Below are 21,721 nucleotides of genomic sequence, written 5' to 3'. Positions count from 1 at the left end.
TTAAGTTTAAAAGGTTTAAAAGTTTTAAAAAACTTTTAAAAACGTTTTAAAACGTTAATTTAATTAGTTAGTACGTACGTACGTAACGTAGTAAGTAAATAATATATATATATATATGTGTGTGTGTATATATATATATATATATATATATATATATATATATATGTGTATATTTGCTCAATTAAAACATATGCAGTTAGATAAATGCGTGGAAAAAGATGCTTCTATGCGTACTTGTCATATCTCAACATTTTTATCATGATAATGTATTCTTGAATTTGACAAACAGTTTCGAAAAATTTCAATACATACATATGCTAAGTGAATATATATATTCTGACAGAAGTTGACAGACAAAGTAGTTTACGGAAGAAAATGATATTAAAATAAAAAACTTAATTGCAATTCGGTGAATGAAAGGCTCCAATTTTTATCATCATGCAATTATAGGAACTAGTTGTATTTCTTAAAAGAAATTATATAACTAAGACATCAGATTCTTACGCAATTGCATATTTTCTTAGAAAGCAGTTTAGGAAGTAAGATCAAAATAGAAATGTCTTATAATGCATATTTATTTGTGCATATTTGTATATTTTGTATATATTTTTATATTTTATCTGCATAAAAAATTTGATATCTAGATTATACAATCTTTTTATGAAGTGGAACAGTAATCGCTTTGTTCACTGAATCTTTTTTTTGTAATCGATTACATAAATGTTCATTACATAAATGTTCAAAATGTAGAGTTTTCGCTCGTATTTCAAATGTGTCTCAGTGGGATTTCTGACAGTATTATTGCACAATCCGTGGTCGCATGTTGTTGTATTTGCACGAAATACAAAGTATTCTGCGGTTTAACGTATACTTATTTGAACTTCTCCTTCGTGCAGCGTTCATACAGGAAACTATCGAATCGTGGTAAAAATAATAAAGAATTATAATAAATATATTTACAGTCTCATCTTAATTTTGCTCAAAAAGCAACTAGTGTATTTTTATTTTTGTCGACTGACTTTATTTTAATACGCTCGTGTTATTTAAATTTATTTATTTGTCCTGTGTTTCACGAGACGACTCACTAATATTTCACGTGAATTCTGTTTTAGGATGCTCTCCTAGAAATGACACTATGAAAGGTGAGTGAACAAATAGCCTAAGGCTTGCTTGTTAGTCAAAACGATTTCTAAACGATGTTATACAAGATGATCCACTTAATTTTTCCAGAAGCTAACGATAAAACTCGTTTTTGATGTAAGTACTAAATGTTTCTCGAAATCTTTTATAGAATAACTGAAATACCATTATTGAACTTTTCAGAAGGGCAAATACATTTGACATTTTCTTGGAAATTCTAGATAATACAATATTATAGATAGAACAATCTCATAAAATCTCATAAAATATTTTCTCTCGTTCTCATTTTAATATTCTTGCATGTAAAATAGCAAGTTCATCTACATAAAATATAGTTACGTTAAAAAACGTAATTCTATTTATTCCATTAAAAATATGTACGATTATTAAAGTGAATTTATTGAACCTTTGCTAATCTTATCGTAATAAATTTTTAGTATATTTTAAATTAAATTTGGTTCTTGAACATAAATTATACAAATATAATTATTTTAAGAGAGTCTTTTAATTACAACGATACACATAATGCAGTTCTAAAAATAACATTGTGTTTATATATAGTCTGCATTGTTGAATCTCAGTAACGGTGGGTTAAAACATTGAAATGTATTGTTCTGAATTCAATAGCGGTAGCTCTTTTGTTATATGTATATAAAAGATTTCGATTTTGGAGCACCAAGGAGGGTATTTTATTTCTAACATTCTCCTAGAAAATTTGCGATACCTTTATATCACTGTGTAAAGACGGCACAAAGAGATATGACCACTTGATGAGTGTTCAAACCTATATACACATCTCATCATGTAAAATGGAATGTTGTATACAATGGGATGACAATGTTACGTATGATAATACACAGTCGAGTTACATAAAATTCGTTATATAATTCGTTATATACGCGACATGTTTGCGTTTGTCGAATATTTGAGAAATGGTAGCACGATTTGTAATTCCGTTCGCGCGATTCATGTATATATTACTCGTAATACTGTTTTAATTTTGTATAGTACGTGAATATAACCGAACTCCAAGCAACGTGACCATTTGCCAGCCAAATATTCGATGAATACATAAATATAAGTTGCATACGCATATATAGCATTACATATCGACCTCATTGTCCTGATACGTCTCACAACTTGAATATTTATTAAATGGACCGTTTGCAACATCGATTGCATTGATATCACTTTTACGTAATTATACCACATTATGATTATATATTTAAAGCACTATTTAAAGCGTTTCTTTTTATTAAAATTGATTCTTTAAATAGGGGGACATAGATTATTTTGGAAAATGGATATTTATTGTAAAATTTAAAGTTTTAAAATTTTATATTTTTTTTAAAATCTCTAGTAAATTAATGCCATATTTAAGAAAGATATAGAAAAATAAAACTCCATAAAAAAATATTTATATTCAATACAGAATAAAAAACACAAAATACTTTCATAATTATTTTCTCGAGAATTAATGTAATTTTGATTTGCGAATTTTGGGTCACCCTTATAATACTTGACATTGTGTGACACTTGATATTTCTATATCGATTCTTTAATTATCTTATGAATTGAAAATGCGGCAGTAATCGCAGTGAATGTAGTTTATATTATAAATATATTGGGTGATGTTTAAAGCATATCAAATATATTATTTATTAAAAAACTTAAAATATTACTGCGAGAATTTTATATTATTCTATGCAATTATAAGTATCTTTACGATATCTTTTTACGTTTCGTTTTTTTTTTTACAAATATCGTAATTTGAAATGAAAAACAACATGGAACACTAGATAAATATGCGAGAGGAAAATTAGTTCACTATCGTATACTACTTTTGTTTAACATTATCGGTAACTTATCTATATGTGCAGGAAAAGCTCACGATTCGTCTATACAAGGTTTTGCGAAGCAGTACCCCGGCTGTACACTATATACCAGAAAAAAGTCGGGAGGTAGGTTTATAACGATATGCCATCATTCATACATAAAGTATTAGATCCGAAGATATAGCATCTACGTTTTTTCGTTATATGAAAGTAATTTTTTTTTATTTCAATTGGAATCGATAAAATTCAGTTGATTTTATGGAGAAATCGTAATGAAAATTATAATAAATATCGAAAAAAATTTATTTGGATCTACTTATTTGTTAAAAAATTGTTAAAAACCTATAAAACAATAAAATATGGTCTTTATGCTACATAAGCCAAATTATTTGTTGTTTTGTTTTTTGCAGTTAGTTTCAGGGTACATTTATAATTAAACTTTTTTTTGGTTGATATTATGATATAAGATAGGTAACATCTTCTTACATCATGACTGATATTGGTCTTTTTTAACTGATACTTGTTTAGCAATCTACGAAATTTTGATATTGTACAGCCATCCTTAACGAAGACTATCTCTTAGAATAGAAGATATGAACAAATATTAAAAGATATGTTCATAGGATCAGCGATCGCTGGAGGATCGCGATCGGCTCGCGGAATTTTGAGGACTCTTGTGTTCATCGTTTTGGCTACGTTTCTCTGGCTTCAGCTTCACGTAGTCAGTTTGACTGGTCGAGATGATTCCGGGCAATCGTCAAACGAAACGCTTTTCTCTCTCGTGCCTCAAGAGTTGCACAGGTAATCTCAAGTTTCGCAAAATTATTTTTAATATTACTATAATGCCATTATTATATTTATTAATATTGTTATTAACATATCTTGGACACATGCGCGAGTTTAATTGAAAACAAATTGAATGTAAAGTATGAGATATATAATTTTTTATCTGTTAATTTTGAAGATTTAATATCATCTCCTTTAAGAATTAAATGAAGCAAATCTGTTTTCCTCGAAATATTTTTCATAAATTATTCTTTTTAGAGGAAAGTTTTTAATTATCAAGAATAAATAAAACAAACTTTTAGGGGAAAATTTTGCCGATAAAATAGCGTTAATAAAATTACCTCGATAATTATCTCATCTTCCGTCAACATTTCGCCTTCTATATTTTCAGATTTTTAAAAGAGGGACGTAACTCGTCCACAAATTTGGTGAATTCTAGCTCGGGAGCGCTCACAGAACTGGAAATCGCGGAAATCCGTCATAAAATCGAGCGGGCGAATGCGGAGCAAAGAGTGTACAATGAGGAGGCGTTTGGACCATTGGCCAGCGACGCTCCAATTATAGTTATCCAAGTGCATACGCGGCTCACTTATCTACGGCACCTTATCGTCTCACTGGCGCAAGCTAAGGACATCGAGCAGGCTCTTCTCGTATTTAGCCACGACGTTTGGCATCCAGATATCAATTATCTCGTGCAAAGCGTCGACTTTTGCAGGGTTATGCAGATCTTCTATCCACACAGCATCCAGACTCATCCTCATACGTTTCCCGGGGAAGGACCCAACGATTGTCCACGAAACATTCGCAAAGAACAGTAAATTGTCTTCGCCGTTTGTAATCTATTGAACAATCTTCCCCGAATTTGTCAAATTCAATCGAATTTTATTTTCTCTTTTGCAGGGCCTTAAACTTAAAATGCACCAACGCCAAACACCCAGACTTGTATGGTCACTACAGGGAGGCGAAGTTTACGCAGACCAAGCATCACTGGTGGTGGAAAGCGAATAGGGTGTTCGATCAATTGTCAGTGACAAGAAATCACACCGGGATGGTCCTCTTTCTCGAAGAGGACCACTACGTCGCCGAAGATTTCTTACACGTGCTTAGACTCATGGAGCGCACTTGTAAGCTCAGTTGTGAGAGGTGCAACGTTCTATCGTTGGGTACATATTTAAAGACGTACAACTATTTTACGGATTTTAGTCGTAAGGTGAGAACTTGTCCGTACTTTTGGCATATTCGTTAATTTGTAATTTTGCTTTGCGCGATGTTTCATGCACAGAATAAGGACCTACGAATATATCGGGCGGGTATTCGTTAATAAGAGGCATCATTTACAGGCGCTCAACAATGCATAGATAATCTATAATAACATTTCTTTAGCGGCTCACACGCATTCATTTACCTCATTCATAATTAGGCATATACAACAACGGCGATTTTCTCACTGGCGCACGAAGTACATCGTTGCTGGCGCTTGTAGCGTGACAGTATCTGGCAAAATTAGCGCGAGCGTTATCATATCCCAATGAAATGCGATTCCTCGCTTACAAACAAGATAATTTTATTTCTCTCACATAGCGTATTTTTCATTCTCTCTGATTCGACACGCAGAAATTCTCGAAGGCGGAAATATCGTGTCATTGCGCATCGTTGCACGTTTACGACGTTAAGCGTATCCGACGTTATCATATGTTCACCATTAGTATGTCTGTGTCGATGTTTCACGCACGCCCGATCCGTTAGTTCCTCGGCGTCGATAGCGCTCTGCAAAAGGAGTTGCTGCGTGGATTAAAACGGCAAGAAGCGGCGATGGCGCAGAGGCAGCAAATCGGCAACGGGTTCGTCACCGTCACCGGCAGTGGTAGCGACGGCGTTAATAACGCCGGTGGTAACGCCGCCGTCATCGGTAACGGGAGTACCGGTAGTGGTGGCGGCGTCAGAAGCATCGGCGTCAGCGGTGTGTCATCCATCTACTATCAGAATGCGAATACGATGCAAGCGGCGCCCGGGTGGGCCTTTCAACTCCTGCCCAGTCTCTACAACCACTATCAGAAGGTTCTCCGAATCCATCGAATCCCATCCGAATAGCAAAAAGACCACCTATCGTCATACTTTTGATTCTTTCGCCTGACCTCGCATCATGTTTTCCTTTTCTTTCTTTTGCTTCGCCTTCCGCCGTATTAGGAAAATGCAAGTAGTTTTCCATCCTCCTCGGTAAACTTTGTCAAACTTTGCACGACTCGCTTCCACCGGTTCGCATCGATCCAGCCAACAAAGGACGCACTGCATGGCGATCGATTGGTGGCTCCGGCTGCTTGACGTTGAATTAGAGAAATCAAGAAAACGCACTCTTTACTCCGTAAAAAGAAAATATAGTGAATTTTATACGAACTCCGTAAACATATTTAATGTTCAATATTAGTATATTCTTATCATGCCAAATGCAGTAGGTGGAACTCTGTAGATGAATTTCCATTTCCTCCAGATAGTAGTGCATGTTCCGAGCATCTATTACCATTACATGTACGATACAAAGTCATAATACAATCGGTCTGGTTGTTACTGTGAGCGTATGAAGTAACTTCGTACGCACGACTGAAGTCATAAGTCGTGTCTTTGGTAAGAATAAATAGAGTAGTTCTGGATTCTTGAGTCTCATAGAATACGGTAGGAGATATTTACGACTAAAATTCTGACTTTGTCTCAACTGTTCGCTTTAGTCGTAGTCACGTTCGAATTAGATTTCCCTCAGTAGATCTTATGTGAAAAAGATATTGCAAAAATTTTACATCAGTACTTAATAACGATGGTCTTTATTCTGTTGGAACAGGCGGAAGTTACTCCGTGGATATCTAGCAAGCACAATATGGGCATGGCATTCAATCGTGTCACATGGAACAAGCTACGGAAATGCGCGGCACAGTTTTGTTCCTACGACGATTACAACTGGGACTGGAGTCTGCAGTATATCGCGCAAACATGCGTACCGTCCAGTCGGGGCGCCGGAATAGCGCCTCGCGCTGAATCCGGATTGATCACAATGACAATGAGAGCTCCGAGAGTCTTCCATATCGGAGAATGGCGAGTATCAACTCTTCGCTTTTCCATATTCATTTTCCATAAATGAGAATTGAGCTTTTACTCTGCAATATCCTTCGCATATCTTCTTTTATTATTCATGAGCGTTAATATGATGATTAAGGAATGTTTTCTATTTGATGGCATAATTCGATACATGTCGTTCGATCTTTGTTATTCATTAAATGTTAAGAAAGATAGAATGATATTTGTGTTGACTTGTGTTCACTAAGTGAAAAGTAAATTATCATTCTTTTAATTGGATGTTTGCTTTTACAGTGGAGTACATCATAAGAAGAATAACTGTGAATCGACGGCAGTGATAGCGAAAGTCCAAAACGTCTTGAATGCAGCGCGCAATCATTTGTTCCCTTCGCAATTAACGTTAACAATTGCCGGAACGGCGAAGAAGACGAAACTCCGTAAAGGTAATGGTGGATGGGGAGATGTTCGAGATCATCAGCTTTGCTGGAACATGACTATATCTCCAGATCTGGATTTGCCTTGAGAACTACAAACTTTGATATTGATAATGATTGGTTCGAATACATAAATTGTGATATGAACTGCCAGTTATTGAATAATCAGGTCTATAGCGGCAATTCTATCATGATAATCCAAAGATATATTCGACGATACCATTCTAATGGAATGATTAAGGATGTCCAGTAAGAATGATGCAAAGATTATAGGAAAAACTCCGTCGTTGTGTACGAATCAGATTCGAATTGCGCGAACGTATTATCGTCGCTGCCAGAAACGATCGAAGGCGATTCTAAAACCGCTGTCACTGCCACGAATAGAATATTTCTTGCGAGTAGGAATATTTATAAACGTTTCTTCGAAACAAAACGTAACACTGCATATGCAGACAAGAGAAAACATCTCGATAGTGAGCTCAAATTGGTGCTATTTTGAAAGAAAGTGCAATTCTTTTTTGTTTATATTTAGTTTGCCGATCTGATAAATTATTTATGCCTATTGCACTGATGCGAAACAAGAAGACATCACAAGCTATGCAGCTGTAAGTGAATCAGTAAAAGATATATTTCGCGAAAAAAGATATTTGAAGTTATTATAGTATTGACGAGAAAATTTATTTATATTAAATATTGCGCTGTCCACAAATATAGTGTGATAAAAATATTCGTAATAAGCGTTTCTTCAATTTTATTTTGAAGCAACGTGACGCGCACTCGCTTGAAAGATGATGTCGTATTCTTGAAGATTATGCGAGAGAATAAGAGAAAAGTGTTGTGTTATATGTTCGATTAGATTGAAACATATATTATCGATATTCTAAAGGCCTACGAGACAGTGGAAATGACAACATGTATTTAATTTCCATGTCGCCGTATAAGTGATATATAAAGACAAAAAGGCTGCACCCTGTACTTCTGTAATTTCGTAATGGAAATAACTTTCTGCTTCCCGACTTATTGTTAGCTTCTGCTCTTTAAGATATTACGCCAGCGGCGTTTATCAGATTCGTAATTTCAATTACGAATTACGCTCATTATTCTAGTCAACGTGTATAACATAACACTAAAACTGCAGGTATTTAATAATCGATTGTAGGAAATAAGTTCATAAGAGTAAGGATTTCACATGTACTACTAGTGATACGCCTCAAAGGCGCATTAACGTCATGTAACGACCTCGGGGATACGAACGTAATGAATGTCTCATGTACCTTTTATATTTATAACAATAAAATAACAGCAATGAAGATAAATAGAATTTCTTAAAAATTTCTTTATCTGCTGGTAAGTAATTCATTTATTTCTGCGTAATTCATTAATTATATTTTTGTAGAAATATATATAAAAAAATTTGTCAAAAATTTTTTAAGAGTTATATAAAGTTACATTAAGAGTAATATCAATAATTAGCCGTTATAATTTTATTTATAATTTCCCTGTATTAAATAATAATACCACAAATTTACGACACTCTTTATGTAATATAATTTCATATATATGAGTAGCGAGATTTAAAATTATTATAATATGAAATTTATATTTTTATTTATGAATTCGAAAATATTTAAAGACTAATTAAATACCATTTAATTAAAGATTCAAACGCTTATGATAAGCAGGTACATTGTCATCGTATTCTGCCACCATAAAATTACCAGCAATCGGGCCCTCCAAATTATACTTTTCCGCAAATTTCTTTATGGAGAACCTCTTTCTTTGACTTCCATCCCTGTAAGCAAGTAAGGTAAAACGTGTTCATCATGAATCATTATCGAGCTATATGATACATGCTATATCGATAACGTGTTTGCTCACCAAGTGCTCAATCTTCTTTCATCAAAGGTAATAGCGCCCTGATTTTGTTTATAAATGAGAAATACATAGCGATGTTTTCCAGTGTTTTTCGGCGGCGCAGGACCGACATATTCTGCCAGGATTTCACCTTTAGCTATGTTTTCTTCCGGTATATTTCCCACGAGCCAGTGTCGGAATTCTCGGTTGTATCCTCCCCTCCTTGGTGCATCAGGATCTATAATAAGATACACCTGTTGTGATATGTAAGAATTTTATAAAAGAAGAAATAACTATAAGAAGAGATAATTGCGAAATGATTGGAAATATACTAAGTCGGAAAATATATTAACAGTTCTAATGATCTTTAAACACACGTAATATAATTTTTGTAATAATTTTCAAACATTTGCATACTTTATATAAGTCTTAACTTAACAATTAGCATGCCAGAGAATCCGCACGCTATCAAGTAGTGGCGGTAGAGAAAACTGGTTTCCGAGACGGTGAAAGTTGAACTCATTGAGAATAGCACGTCTTTATGCGTATTTGTCTGTCTCGCGGTTCACGAAATTCTCGCAGCAAGAAAATAAAATGATCTCACTTGATTTATTTTTGATATTTTGCTTTGGATATTTTGCTCTATCTTTGTAAAAATGTATCTAAATATTTTTATAACTAATTTATTCAAACTTTCCAAGTCTCACCCGTCATGACAAGTGTATAGAGAACTCCTCCTTCATGTTTATAATGGATTTCTGGTATCTCATGAGCTTCAGTCGGCGTCAATTCGGTTCCAAAATCGACTACCTTCTTACCATATTTTACCTATGTAATACAAAATCACTTACAGGTAGTTACGGTATTGTATTGTACTATAAGATATTTAGAAAAAGGTCTTGCTAATAAATATCACTTTAAATATAAAATATAGGAAATATATTAACTTAATATTTTAGCTATACAATAAAAATGTTAGTGAAAATACTTTTGCAAATATATACCTCGATTTTTTCAATTGGTGCTTTGTCTATAATATCGGGTTCGATTTTCGCCTTTTTAAATTCCGATTCTACATCGCCTAATGAAAAATTAATAGCACACAAAAGAATTCCTGAAAAAAAATATATATATATATATAAAATTATCAAATATAAAAAATTATATAAAAATATATCACTTATCATTCACTCAAATACTAAAATGACTTATAAACATTGCAATTTTCTTTATAAAATTAATAAAAAACTACAAAACCGATTAACAAACCTGTTATCAAATACTTCATTTTTAGAGATATTTTCCGACAAGCAACAACAGCAATATTAAAAAGACTAATGCGCGAAGGAACGTTTTAAGACGTATCCCCACCAGCTTGCGTGCTAGAAGGTCAATCCGACTAACCTTTCCAATATCGTGTATTTATTGCTAATACATAAGCACAGAGTATTAGTGATTAAAATTTTTCCTGAGAAAATTTATTAATCATCAAATAGATCACGAGAGATTAACTTGATTAATTCATACAATATGAAGATGTATACATATCTGTATAATAGCATAGAAAAAAATTGAATGTAATTTTTCTTTGGGGAAATTAAAGATAATTTTTATATAAATACATTTTAACAATTAATATAGAAACTTTTAATTGCTATTACATTTTTGTTGGTACTTTCAATTATTTTCTTATTTTAATTCTATTTAATTCTATATAAAGTGTGCATTTGTGATAACGTATTGTAAACTCGAACTAGTATCACAGGTAATAGTGCATGTTATAGAAAATTTAAGAATTTAATTTTGAATTTATAATTAGTAAATAATTAAGCTTAAAACGAAAGATTCGTTTTTTTCCTTAACTACAATAGACACAAACATTAATTGAAAAGTATTGATGTGTATTTGATGTGTATTTATTTAATAGACAGTTGGATATACATTATTATGTATAATACATGTGAATCATATCGTAACTGATTATATATTATTGATGCGTGTACAGAATTAACCGGAAAGCTGTTTATAGAGAATCGGTACATAATCATCATATTGCGCCTGGTACATATTACCGGCAATTGGATCGCCGAGTTTATATTTCTTCGCAAATTTACTAATGGAGAACTTAGCACGATTGCTACCACTTCGATTGGTCAAGCGCTTCTCATCGAAAGTGAGCTTTCCAGGTTGTTGGTATAACAAGAATACATATCGGTGGAGACCTGAATCTTTCGGAGGTCCAGAACCAATGTATTCAGACAGAACGTCTCCTTTACTCACATTCGATCCAGGAATATTGCCTACTAACCAGTGATGCCATTCACGGTTTTTAGGATCCGCTCTGCTTGGAGCGTCAGGATCTGTTTAAAAAATATGCTATAGAGCACAAAGCTGAGAATAATTTATTAAATTATAAACTATTACATTAATACTGAAAAATTCAGAGAGTGAAATAAGAGCTACTTTAAGTTTAAATTTTAAAATGTATATTAATGTTATTTCTGTCAGAATGACTTCTTTCTTATTTACTTAAAATATATAAATATCTTTTATTATCTACAATTATCACAGGATCACTAACAAAATTTATAAAATCAGTGTACTGTTGTGTAACAATTAGGTGAAATTTTTTTCAATTTCAGAAATGGATATTTTAATTGTGTTACTTTTAGAAGATAAAATAACAATTAATTATCCATTTTTTAAATTGACTAATTCTTCCATGACTCCAGCAGATTCCCTGACTGTTGCACAATAGTACTTTATATCGATTTTAATGTCATATTTATTTTTATTTATTACATTTTCCTCAAATGTTTCAATTTTCAGATTTTTCATCATTTTTCTCGATTAGATAAAACCTGGACATAATGGAATAAAACGGCTAACTAATTCAGATTCAGTGATTCAAAATCTACAAGAAATACTTTAATTTATGTTCAAAAATTTCTCTTCAAAAATTTGGCACAGTCCTGTTATTATAACTTACAGAAAGAAATAAAAAATCAAAATTAAAAATTCTGCGAACTTTAAATGCAACAAAGATACTTAAATATTAAAAAAAATTAGACTGTTTTTATTCTAGTTTATAATGAAAAATGGGATGCAAACATTACAAACCAGTCAAGCATAAAGTATAAAATGCATTTGGGTCTGCCTCCCATTGAACATTAGGCTGATCCTTGACCTGAGTTGGAGTGAGCTCCTTGCCGATCTGAACGATAATATTATTGGGATAGGTTACATTCAGGACGCTAGCAGGTACTTTTTTCACCACATCTGGAATAACTTCGTGAGTTTGCAGAGCCTCAGCCATGGATGACAATAAACGTGTTCCTACCACTGATGTGATTCCTGCGAACGAGGTAAAATCCATTAATTTATTAAATGCTAAAAAGATAATAGAACGAGGAGTCAAGGACACTTGGTAGAACAAGGTTGATAGTGATATAAATAATTCTTGTAAACAATCAAAACGGTCCATTTGTGCTACCAAATGTCTTTTGCTGGAAAGCGAACGGGAATCGAGTGTAATCAGGACGCGTTTAATACCCAAACATCCCAAACAGAGAATCGCGACACAAATTCCGTGACGCAGCACCATTTTCTTGTAAGCCAAGTATCGACTGTTTGCAGTAAATACGATTCGCGATCGGTGAGTGACGGGAGGGAGTTTCACTCTCTCGCAGCCTCGATTCCCGTTCTCAACTGTGTAAATCGGATTCGTGTACAGGGTGGGCCATTAAAAATTTGGAATTTAACCGAAAACGCATCGGATGGTCATGCGGCTTCAATTCTTGCACTAATTGAACTTTGTACAGCTTCATACCGAGATCTTTATTCAAAATTCTTCTCAAAGAAGTGCGTGAAATGTTCAAGTTTTGAGAACGATGACGAGTTGATGTTGATGGTTGTTCAAGTACACTCTGAGCAACAGCAACAATGTTTTCGGTTGACCTTACTGGACGAGCACATGAACGAGTTGCTTTATCCAATAAGGATCCAGTTTGCTGAACTCATTTCACAAATTGATCCACGAACTGCGTTGAAGGTATTTTTTTTCTACCAAATTTTCCACGTAAATTTCTTATAGTTTGGGTTGAAGATTCACCACTTTGGAAGTAAGTTTTCAATATTTCCCAATTTTGTTCAAGCGTATAGCGACCCATTTCGTAAACGTCAAACAAAAAACTAAATTTCTGATACGTCATAAATGTTATTACGCCTTTCAAACTCAAAATAAATAATAGAAATTCCAAATACTAGATGGCCCACCCATGTTGTAACTCATAGCTAATTGTAGATTTAATTGCAGGAGACATTACTCGAAGCCCTCGAAGCAAGGAGGCACAGGGACATGTCCGATACGCTCGCCGGGTGCACGATTTATGACGATTTAGACGAATAAAGAATGAATAAAGAATATATATAAAATTAGAGAATGGATTTCAACGGAAGGATGAACGGGCGGTGATCCTGGAACGCACTGGAATCGTGTTTACCTCTCTCGCTGTTAACAGCGATTTATGTAACAAGTCGTTATCGGCCGCCGATTATATGTTAGCCGGTGACTTTCCAGACGTACTCTGAACGATGCACGTTCGGGTCAGTTCGAGTCGACGAGTCGAATATTAATTCTACGCCTCTATGACAGTCTACGGATGCTGGACAGCGGCAGACAGCGGTATATATACACTTTATAGCGAAAAAAAATGAAAGTCGATAACACCGAAAGTGCCGATCGTGATAAACAGTGAAGTATCGGATGAAACGAAAGTGGCTTTTTTTTGATAAGATAAGAAAGATATTTGCTCATAGATTGCGAATTTGTTTTGCGAATCTGTCGTCTAGATTTATATTAAAATAAAGATAAAATTAAAAAAAAAACGAAATTTGAGCGACAATGTTCTTTCTCGAAATATATTCTACGCATGAAGATACACAAATTTACAAAATTACAAGAAAATCAGAAAATATTTACCGAGATCTTTTTTTAATTGAAGTTCGAAAACGATTATAAATGGGCAAGAGAATATATTTGGTTTATTTGGAGCGAATCGGAGGCTTTTGGCCAAATTTTAGGAGAGAAAATAGACCATGTTTTTTAGTCGTTTAGAATTTATCTCAAAATAATTTTAAAAGATTAAATTATTACGGTGTTCTGCATTTTCATAACTAGTGAATTTATTATAAAATCGAGAAGACTAATATATTTTTATTACGTATAATAGCATTAATTAATTATTTATCATTTTATTAAAACATAAACAAATTATTGTGAGGCAGACAAAACGAACAGACTCAAAGTGCTAAGAATGTTGATTGGCCGCCGGTAAGGAAAACGTTAAATGTCCAGAACTTCTTCGTCCAATCACTCGCTATGACGACGGTGAGCCACTTCGGGCTAAGCTATTTGCCACAAGGTCGATTACCTTTCTCTAGCCTTCTCGATGGACGCATTCCAAAACATCCGCTCGTAGAGTTTGCTTTTAGCGAGGTTCGGCTGACGAACAACGCGAAGTGGCGAACAGTGGCAAACGTCCAGGTTGGTCTAGAGTGCTCGTTTCGAACGACATTTCCATCGAGACTTGGGATTAATCTATCAAATAATCCACGAATGATTTCCGCGAATAGGAGTGGGCGTATCAGCGAGGTCCCGAGGGCCAGGAATAGTGCCACATAAGTGACAGTCCGTTGTGTCGTTGCGGAGCAGCTTCTTCTGGAAGATCTCTCACTAAAGGAGAAGAAATTGGTTCTAGACTCCTAGGGGGTCTATGATCAAAGTTATAAACAAGACAAAGGAACGTCATAGAAAAAGATGATCATTGTAGAGACGTGAGGTCATGAATTATGAAGTCTGCGAGCCACCGTGACGTGCTCCTCTCTGGAGACCCTTCGTGACGTTGCGAGGCCCACGTGCGACAGGTAAGCAGACATGCATCAGAACAGGCGGAAGAAGAAGCGGGTGAACTATGGAGTGAGGGCGGTCGAAGTAGTCCGTGGCACGAAGGGCTTTGGCTTTACGATATCGGGCCAGCAGCCGTGCATACTCAGCTGCATCGTGCAGGGCAGCCCGGCGGAAGGTGCTGGTCTGCGCGCTGGCGACTATCTAGTCGCCGTCAACGGTCACAACGTCAGCAAAGTACCACACGACGACGTAGTACAGCTGATTGGAAGCTCCAAGGGTATCCTACGGCTGCAGATCGCTGAAAACTATTACTCTGACTCCTCGGACGAGGAGGGCTTAGCCACCGTAAGATCCAAGCCCAAGTATGCACACAAGCCACGAACTGCTAGTACGAGTGCTTTGCAGTTACAATGCAGAGCAGCCAAGGTAGTCAGGGATCTACAGAGTGGCGCTATGTTCCATACGGATGGCCTAGCAATGCCTGATGCTAAAGATCAGTATAATTATTCTGGCTTGCATTATCGCTGGAATATGACAAGTCCGCTCCCGCTGCCACCACCACCGGCGTCTCACAAACGCGACTCTGAAAAGATCGTACACAGAACGGTTGTCGGTTATCTCGGTACTATCGATATACCGAATCAATTGCATCCGTCCTCTATGATGCAGGTACATTCTCACATACTTAAAATCAATTCATAATAATTTTTGTTGATTAATCCTGTTGGTCTGTTCAAATATTCTATATAATCATATCGTTTGGGTGAACATTATTAAAAAGCTCTAACACTTTTTCATAAAAAAAGATTTTATATTAACAAAATCATCAAATAGCAGAGAAATAAGTTTTTTTAAATATTAATGAGAAAATAAATTACATTTTTGATTCAATAAACCTGAATAGATCAATAAAATTAATACTTGATTGGTTGTAAATCTAAATGGTTTAATTGTCAATTTAATATAATAAACATATTGCTATGATATTCATTTTGTATAAAATATATATAATAAAGAAATAATAGCAAAAAATATATTTGCTTGTTCTTGTTGCAGGTTTTAAGAAAATGCATTAAAAGACTGAAAGCTGAGAAGCGAAATCCAACTACCGTTCTTCTTACCATTCACGTTGCCAATATTAAACTCACCAATTCGGAGAATCGCATTATAGCCGAATATCCTTCGTATCGAATAATATTCTGTAACTCTTTTTCCGAGCAAGACAAGCAGTATTTTGGAATATTAACTAAGTCCATGAGGAACACAGATGATATCGTCTCGAATTCGTGTCACGTTTTCACTATTTATTACAAGTTAATCGATCATGAAGTGCATTCCAGTGCATGCAATGTGTTTGGATTTATGTGTACAAAATCATCAGAGTTAAACGTTTGCCAAGAGTTTCCTGACAGTTGTACGAGCCTTATCGGTGCCATACAGACATTGTATATATCCGATTGCACGAATGGGGAGAATTGCACAAATCCTTACAATGAAGCACGTATGCGCTTGGACACCGCTTCTCCTCAACCAAGCAACATTAGCACGTCGACTGCTCATTCGAGCAACAGTGATTCCGGAATAGGTTTTAAAGATGACTACGGCAGCTGTTCGAGTAAAAATCTGACAAACGATCGCGAACGAAGGAGGCAATACTCTAATATGCAATATAGGGTACTTTTTAAATTTAGATTCTGTTAATATTTTTATCACGCTATTTTATAAATTTTATATCTAAAAAATCTATATTTACCTTCAATGACCTGAGTGATTCTAAAAAGGATGTTGATAGAAAAGCGACATAAGTAAACAATTAGTATAAGAGTTACAATGTTTGAATTTTGAAAATTCATGACATAGTTTTAAAGAATACATATAATTGAATATTTATGGTATAATTGGAAAGAAAGTAATGTTATGCATTTTTACTATCTTAATTAAAACGTTCTAATTCAGAATTAAAAATGTTCTACTGAAAAAGGTGTTAATTTTAAAATATGTCACTTTTATGTCAATGCAATGAGGTCTTTAAATTAGACTGAATTGGAAAAGACAAAAATATGAGATCATAATTTGAGCATAATTTAGCACATGAAACATACAAACATTTTGACATTATAAATACTTGTTAGAAATACTTTTAATAAAAAATATAATTTATCATTTTTCTATACGTATATATTTTAAAATAATCGAATATTTGAAACATTAAAAGTGCTTTGCCACTTACTCCATTCTATAATATAATATTCCACCGTTTTGGCTCACAGATAATTCATTTACAGAATGTAAGCGCGCGATTATCCAAAGAACCTGTCAATGAGGCTGCGGGACACCGATTGACAGTTCGCGCGACCTCAGAGGCCAGATTGTGGAGCGAAGAACTAAAATTTGATCTCTCTAAAGGTAATTCGATTTAACAATCCGAAATATGATGCGGCAAAAATTGCACATAATTTTAGGATCCCGTTTTTCTTTCTTCTTCAACTGTATTTATCTGAAATGGGATACAACTGGGGCAGAATTCGTTTAACTTCGAGCTTAACAAGCGCGAATGTAGCAGTGGCAATGGTGGGGAATTACGAAATGAAACTTTTCACAGAGATGCGGCACGTGGCGGGGAGTGGGGAAGGTACAACCACCACCTGCGCTGAAACATCTGCCCCTGCTGCGACGGCACGTACCATGTTGGCCAGTACGTCCGTTGGATCCCTCGCGTCCGTTTGTACCACAGCATTGCTCGACGGCATCGAGGACGTGGAATCGTCTAAAGTGACGTCGACGGAAGGATTAAAACGTCTCATGGACACTACGAACAAGCTCAGTCCGAAGGTGTACTGTGGCCAGATCACGAAATCGTTAGTGCACAGCTTGGAGGACATAAATTCCAGCATGGAGTACGCCCGACAACCTTACTGTCATTCGTATTCCGGCAAGTCTGACAAGCCTCGACCTTGGGGAAGTTTGCAGGAGATACGGAATTTTCGCAACAGCGCCTCGGACAATTGCATAGTGAGAGATCTTTCATTTAATTCAATCTGTCATAGTTTTAGGAAAGTTGTTTTATTTGTTTCGTCGATATATGTAAATTTTTCTCTTTGAGAAGTTGCTAATCAATTTGCGTTTTTCAATTTCTGACATTTTTGCAAATGATAATAATCTAATATTTTTTGATTTCTTTATCTTGTTAAAGTTATTCTCAACAAAAAAGAACAATTTTTTTGGAATATATTTATTTATCTATTTTTATTTTGCATTATATAATTTATAATAATTACTTTTTTATTTAGAGCTTGTGATAAATGTTTTGAGATTTTATAATTCCATCGTCAAGCATTTTCTTTGAGAAAATCGTACTTCTCGGAAACAGTATATATCAAATCATTTTAATTTATCGTTATATATCATCTTAATTACCGGTAGCCAATCTACATATCTTTTTACATTAATTAGCGAAATGTACGCGAAATCATATCTTTCTCGCTGGTTTCTCACGAGTTCCGATTACTTCCGAAAATGTGCATCAGTAATGTGCACATTAATGCTCCCATAGGTTTGTCGTTGCAAACGATTTCCGGTTCCTCTCGTGTACTCGTTATTCACGACTGCGTCATCATTTCCTGCCTCTGATTTGCGCTCGTGCACATAGGCAAGGGTCAAGTAAAAACGAAACAGAAACCAGATCAGCTCTGTGCGAACATGTTCCCGCGTTTTATTTATGTCACACGCTTTCGCATACGATTACTTTATTTAGTATATAAATACTAAATCCGCCGCTTCTAGGAATGGAATTACAAACTAATGTAATAGATACTGCTCGAATCAGGCTCGCAATTTTGTACAAGATATCTTAGTAATCATTTAGTATTTCCTCTCTGCAGATTTCCGACGAATTCAAAATCGAGCAACAAACACTAAAATTGAAGTTAACTTAAGATTAATTCTTCTTTTATAATTTAGAATGATGATTAAATGCTTGAATTAAAATTTTTTTAACAGAGATAAAAATGAAAATTATTTAAATTTATTTAAATTTGCGATTTTCTGTGATTACACTCGGAAAATAATAGACAAAAACATTTAATCTTCAATATTTGTAGATAGTAATAAGCTAGAATTAACATTACAATTCTCAAAGTAACATCATAATTCGTAAAATGGCATAAATTAGCGTAATAAGGTTAAATAGGATTGAGTCGTTAAACTCAATCTGTGCTGGTGCAGAGTTGAAAATAGCTCTTAATAACTACGTTATAATCAACAATGCCAGAGTAACGTTAAAAAAATCTTTCCGCGAACTCTGAGGTTGATGCACTGCCTTTAGGTACATGAATAGATCTTATGATGATAGATGCAGGGTCGGTTGCACAGAGGATATCCATTCCGTATTCAGAATTCATTTTTTTCTGTCATAAACAGCTTTTATATATTATTATCAAACATATCATCGAAAAATATCTTAAATATCTTAATCTACATTTATTATTGACTCATATTGTTTATACAGCCAAATCAAACTGACAACTTATATACAATTAATTATGTTGATTCAATTGAAAAATTAGAAAAATTTTAACACAATTTATTTTTAAGATAAAGGATTTTAGGTATTTTATTTTGATGAAACTGTTACTTCTAATTGCACAAAACTATATATTCTTTAATATAGTTACAAAAAATTTCCATTCATTTAAGTCTTAATCCTCATTTTAATCAATCCGTATTTCACAGCTCATTTAAAATACCCAACACCTCTTCGCTTCTGCATTCATGAATCCCTCCGGATCGGCTCCCTGCTTGCGGCCCTGCGTAGATGTTAAAACGAGGTTGAACGATAGAGTTCGTCGGTGAAGACAGAGAGGGAAAGGCCGTGACGCGGGCCCGTTGTAGTAGTGGTAGCGATGGGAGCGGAAGAGGAGCGGGGCAAGTGACGGGTCGACGATGAGAATGAATCAGTCGAGAAACAACATTGGGGGAGAGGTGAAGGGATGTCGAGCGAGCGAGAGAGAAAAGGAAGGAAAAAAAGAGAGAGAGAAATAGGGAGGGAAGTGGGCCTTGTTCGAGCGTAAAGTGGCCCTAGCTTCAGCGTCGTAACACACCAGGGTGAATGCGGTAGTAACCGTGTAGCACACGATGTGTGCAGTCGCGACGATGTTGCAGACGATTACGTCGTTCTGGCTACTCGTTATCGCTATCGTCAACAGCTCGTAGTGTCCTGCGACACGTCACGTTACGTCACGTCTGGTCACGTCTGCCAAGGTCCAAGGCACGCAGTGGTTCGCGACTTGCTCCGTGGCTTGGCGATGCCCGATCATCACGCTGGGCGGAGCCCTCGTTATTACACAAGCAAATCGTCTGTTTAGCTTTCATTGCCGACGTCGACGTCGTCCGCTCTTTTACCTATTCCGCGCCAAAGTATGCAATCGTCGCTCGTACGTGCGAGTACCGAGAGATTGATAAATGACATTGCCGCCATCGTCACTGACGTGAAAACGTGTGGCCCGCGAGCGTGACATGGATGCGCTGGCGAAATCGGTACGTAGAAAAAAGAGCCACGGGCAGGTTTGCTCGGAGTATTCAGCCGTGCATCGTGAACACTGTTGTATGCGGCACGTCTCGCTGTCGCCGCGGCAATTTGTCGATGACGCATGGTTCGGCAAATTTGGAATGGATCCGTTTTTAGGAAAAGTTTCGTCGTCTGTCGTAAGTTTGTATATTCATTCAGCGTTAAATAATTGAAATTAACTTGCGGCAATCGGCAACTGAGTCTTCACAGACTTCACAGAAAGCTCATTTGAGAAACATTTAGAAAACTTTTAGATTCACCGAATATTCGAAACGTGATTGTTACGGCTGCTTTTCATTTAATGATACAAGTCGATACAAACATTATTCTCTTTTTCTTGGTATTCAGACAACAAAGATAGAATGATATTCATTTTGTCTTTAAAAAAGATAGAATCTTTATTCCTACACCTATTGTCAAATTTATTGCCAACTTATTGACAAATGTGATTGATCAATTCTAATGGACTAATCATCGATTAAAGTTAATTGGAGTTGATTGAAATGGCCCTAAACTGCATTAGAACTCTCTTTCTCGCTTTCGTCAAATATCAAACTTATACCTGATTTTAAGGGTTTGTTTTCTGTAGCTGAACTAGTGTACACTTAAGGAACTTAAAGTGAGATGGTTATATTTATTTGGCGAAAGCGAGAAAGAGAGAATAAAAAACAGACCTTAGATTTCAAAATTGTATACTAGTTTAGCCACAAAAAACTTCTTGTAACGCATTCTGTTGGACACACTAATGTGCAGTGCATATTATGACTGGTTTCCTTTTAGGAGACCTGTCGATACAAGTGTCGCTTTATCTTTGTGATTCATTGACTCTCAAGAAAAATGAAATGTTATTTGTATCGACTATGTTTTCTAAGAAAAGCAGCCTAAAGCTGTTCTAATATAATCTGAATGTAAAAATGAAATTCAAATATTTCGAACGATAAAATGTCTAATGCCTAATTTCTTCATCTCTAGTTAATTTTATTCAAGAAATATCTCCCAGATTACAATGGAGATATCTCTTGGATTAAAGTTATCCGTAACTTCCTGAAAGTGAAGAAATTGGGCACAATATATATTTACAAAATAGCACAGTATTAAGGATTTCGCATACTATATATATATTATATATTAA

General features: G+C 35.1%; 4 protein-coding genes across 4 annotated transcripts in view; 2 read left to right on the top strand and 2 right to left on the bottom strand.

Moving 5' to 3' along the window:
* Nucleotides 1–1,135: 1,135 nt before the first annotated feature.
* On the top strand, nt 1,136–7,350 carry LOC105621431 (alpha-1,6-mannosyl-glycoprotein 2-beta-N-acetylglucosaminyltransferase). The gene is made up of 8 exons (XM_012202901.1): nt 1,136–1,142; nt 3,021–3,101; nt 3,599–3,776; nt 4,153–4,575; nt 4,662–4,971; nt 5,508–5,819; nt 6,595–6,845; nt 7,122–7,350. The coding sequence occupies exons 1-8, from the start codon at nt 1,136–1,138 to the stop codon at nt 7,348–7,350; spliced, it is 1,791 nt and encodes a 596-aa protein (XP_012058291.1).
* A 1,243-nt stretch (nt 7,351–8,593) lies between these two features.
* On the bottom strand, nt 8,594–10,435 carry LOC105621314 (protein D2-like). The gene is made up of 5 exons (XM_012202777.1): nt 10,385–10,435; nt 10,120–10,229; nt 9,823–9,943; nt 9,140–9,353; nt 8,594–9,053 (listed from the first exon to the last, which is right to left on the bottom strand). Exons 1-5 carry the CDS (start codon nt 10,401–10,403, stop codon nt 8,915–8,917), a joined length of 603 nt encoding a protein of 200 aa, XP_012058167.1. The 5' UTR covers nt 10,404–10,435; the 3' UTR covers nt 8,594–8,914.
* Nucleotides 10,436–11,013: 578 nt separating this feature from the next.
* LOC105621312 (protein D2-like) lies at nt 11,014–12,719 on the bottom strand. Its single transcript, XM_012202775.1, has 3 exons — nt 12,668–12,719; nt 12,236–12,469; nt 11,014–11,475 (listed from the first exon to the last, which is right to left on the bottom strand). The coding sequence occupies exons 1-3, from the start codon at nt 12,717–12,719 to the stop codon at nt 11,123–11,125; spliced, it is 639 nt and encodes a 212-aa protein (XP_012058165.1). The 3' UTR covers nt 11,014–11,122.
* Nucleotides 12,720–15,050: 2,331 nt separating this feature from the next.
* LOC105621313 (regulator of G-protein signaling loco) overlaps nt 15,051–21,721 on the top strand; it is a 12,067-nt gene continuing 5,396 nt past the window's right edge. The window contains exons 1-4 of the mRNA XM_012202776.1: nt 15,051–15,692; nt 16,080–16,697; nt 17,309–17,429; nt 17,626–18,035. Coding sequence (XP_012058166.1) covers nt 15,051–15,692; nt 16,080–16,697; nt 17,309–17,429; nt 17,626–18,035 — 1,791 coding nt within the window. The remainder of the gene's footprint in view (nt 15,693–16,079; nt 16,698–17,308; nt 17,430–17,625; nt 18,036–21,721) is intronic.

This window comes from Atta cephalotes, assembly GCF_000143395.1.
Source record: "Atta cephalotes unplaced genomic scaffold scaffold00033, whole genome shotgun sequence".
Classification (NCBI taxonomy): Eukaryota; Metazoa; Arthropoda; class Insecta; order Hymenoptera; family Formicidae; genus Atta; species Atta cephalotes.
The sequence above is the reverse complement of the archived record's forward strand: the minus strand, read 5'-3'. Positions and strand labels throughout refer to the sequence as shown.

Bases quoted from the DNA above. Each gene is read 5' to 3' on its own strand.
- LOC105621431 (XM_012202901.1), top strand. The intron at 5,820-6,594 runs GTTCTCCGAATC...CTGTTGGAACAG, and splicing joins TCTACAACCACTATCAGAAG to GCGGAAGTTACTCCGTGGAT. The intron at 6,846-7,121 runs GCGAGTATCAAC...TTGCTTTTACAG, and splicing joins GTCTTCCATATCGGAGAATG to TGGAGTACATCATAAGAAGA.
- LOC105621314 (XM_012202777.1), bottom strand. The intron at 9,944-10,119 runs GTATATATTTGC...TGTATTACATAG, and splicing joins CACCAATTGAAAAAATCGAG to GTAAAATATGGTAAGAAGGT. The intron at 9,054-9,139 runs GTGAGCAAACAC...ACTTGCTTACAG, and splicing joins GAAAGAAGATTGAGCACTTG to GGATGGAAGTCAAAGAAAGA.
- LOC105621312 (XM_012202775.1), bottom strand. From the start codon at position 12,719: ATGGTGCTGCGTCACGGAATTTGTGTCGCGATTCTCTGTTTGGGATGT. The intron at 12,470-12,667 runs GTATTAAACGCG...CCTCGTTCGCAG, and splicing joins TCTCTGTTTGGGATGTTTGG to GAATCACATCAGTGGTAGGA. The intron at 11,476-12,235 runs GTTTGTAATGTT...TTTTTTAAACAG, and splicing joins TTATACTTTATGCTTGACTG to ATCCTGACGCTCCAAGCAGA.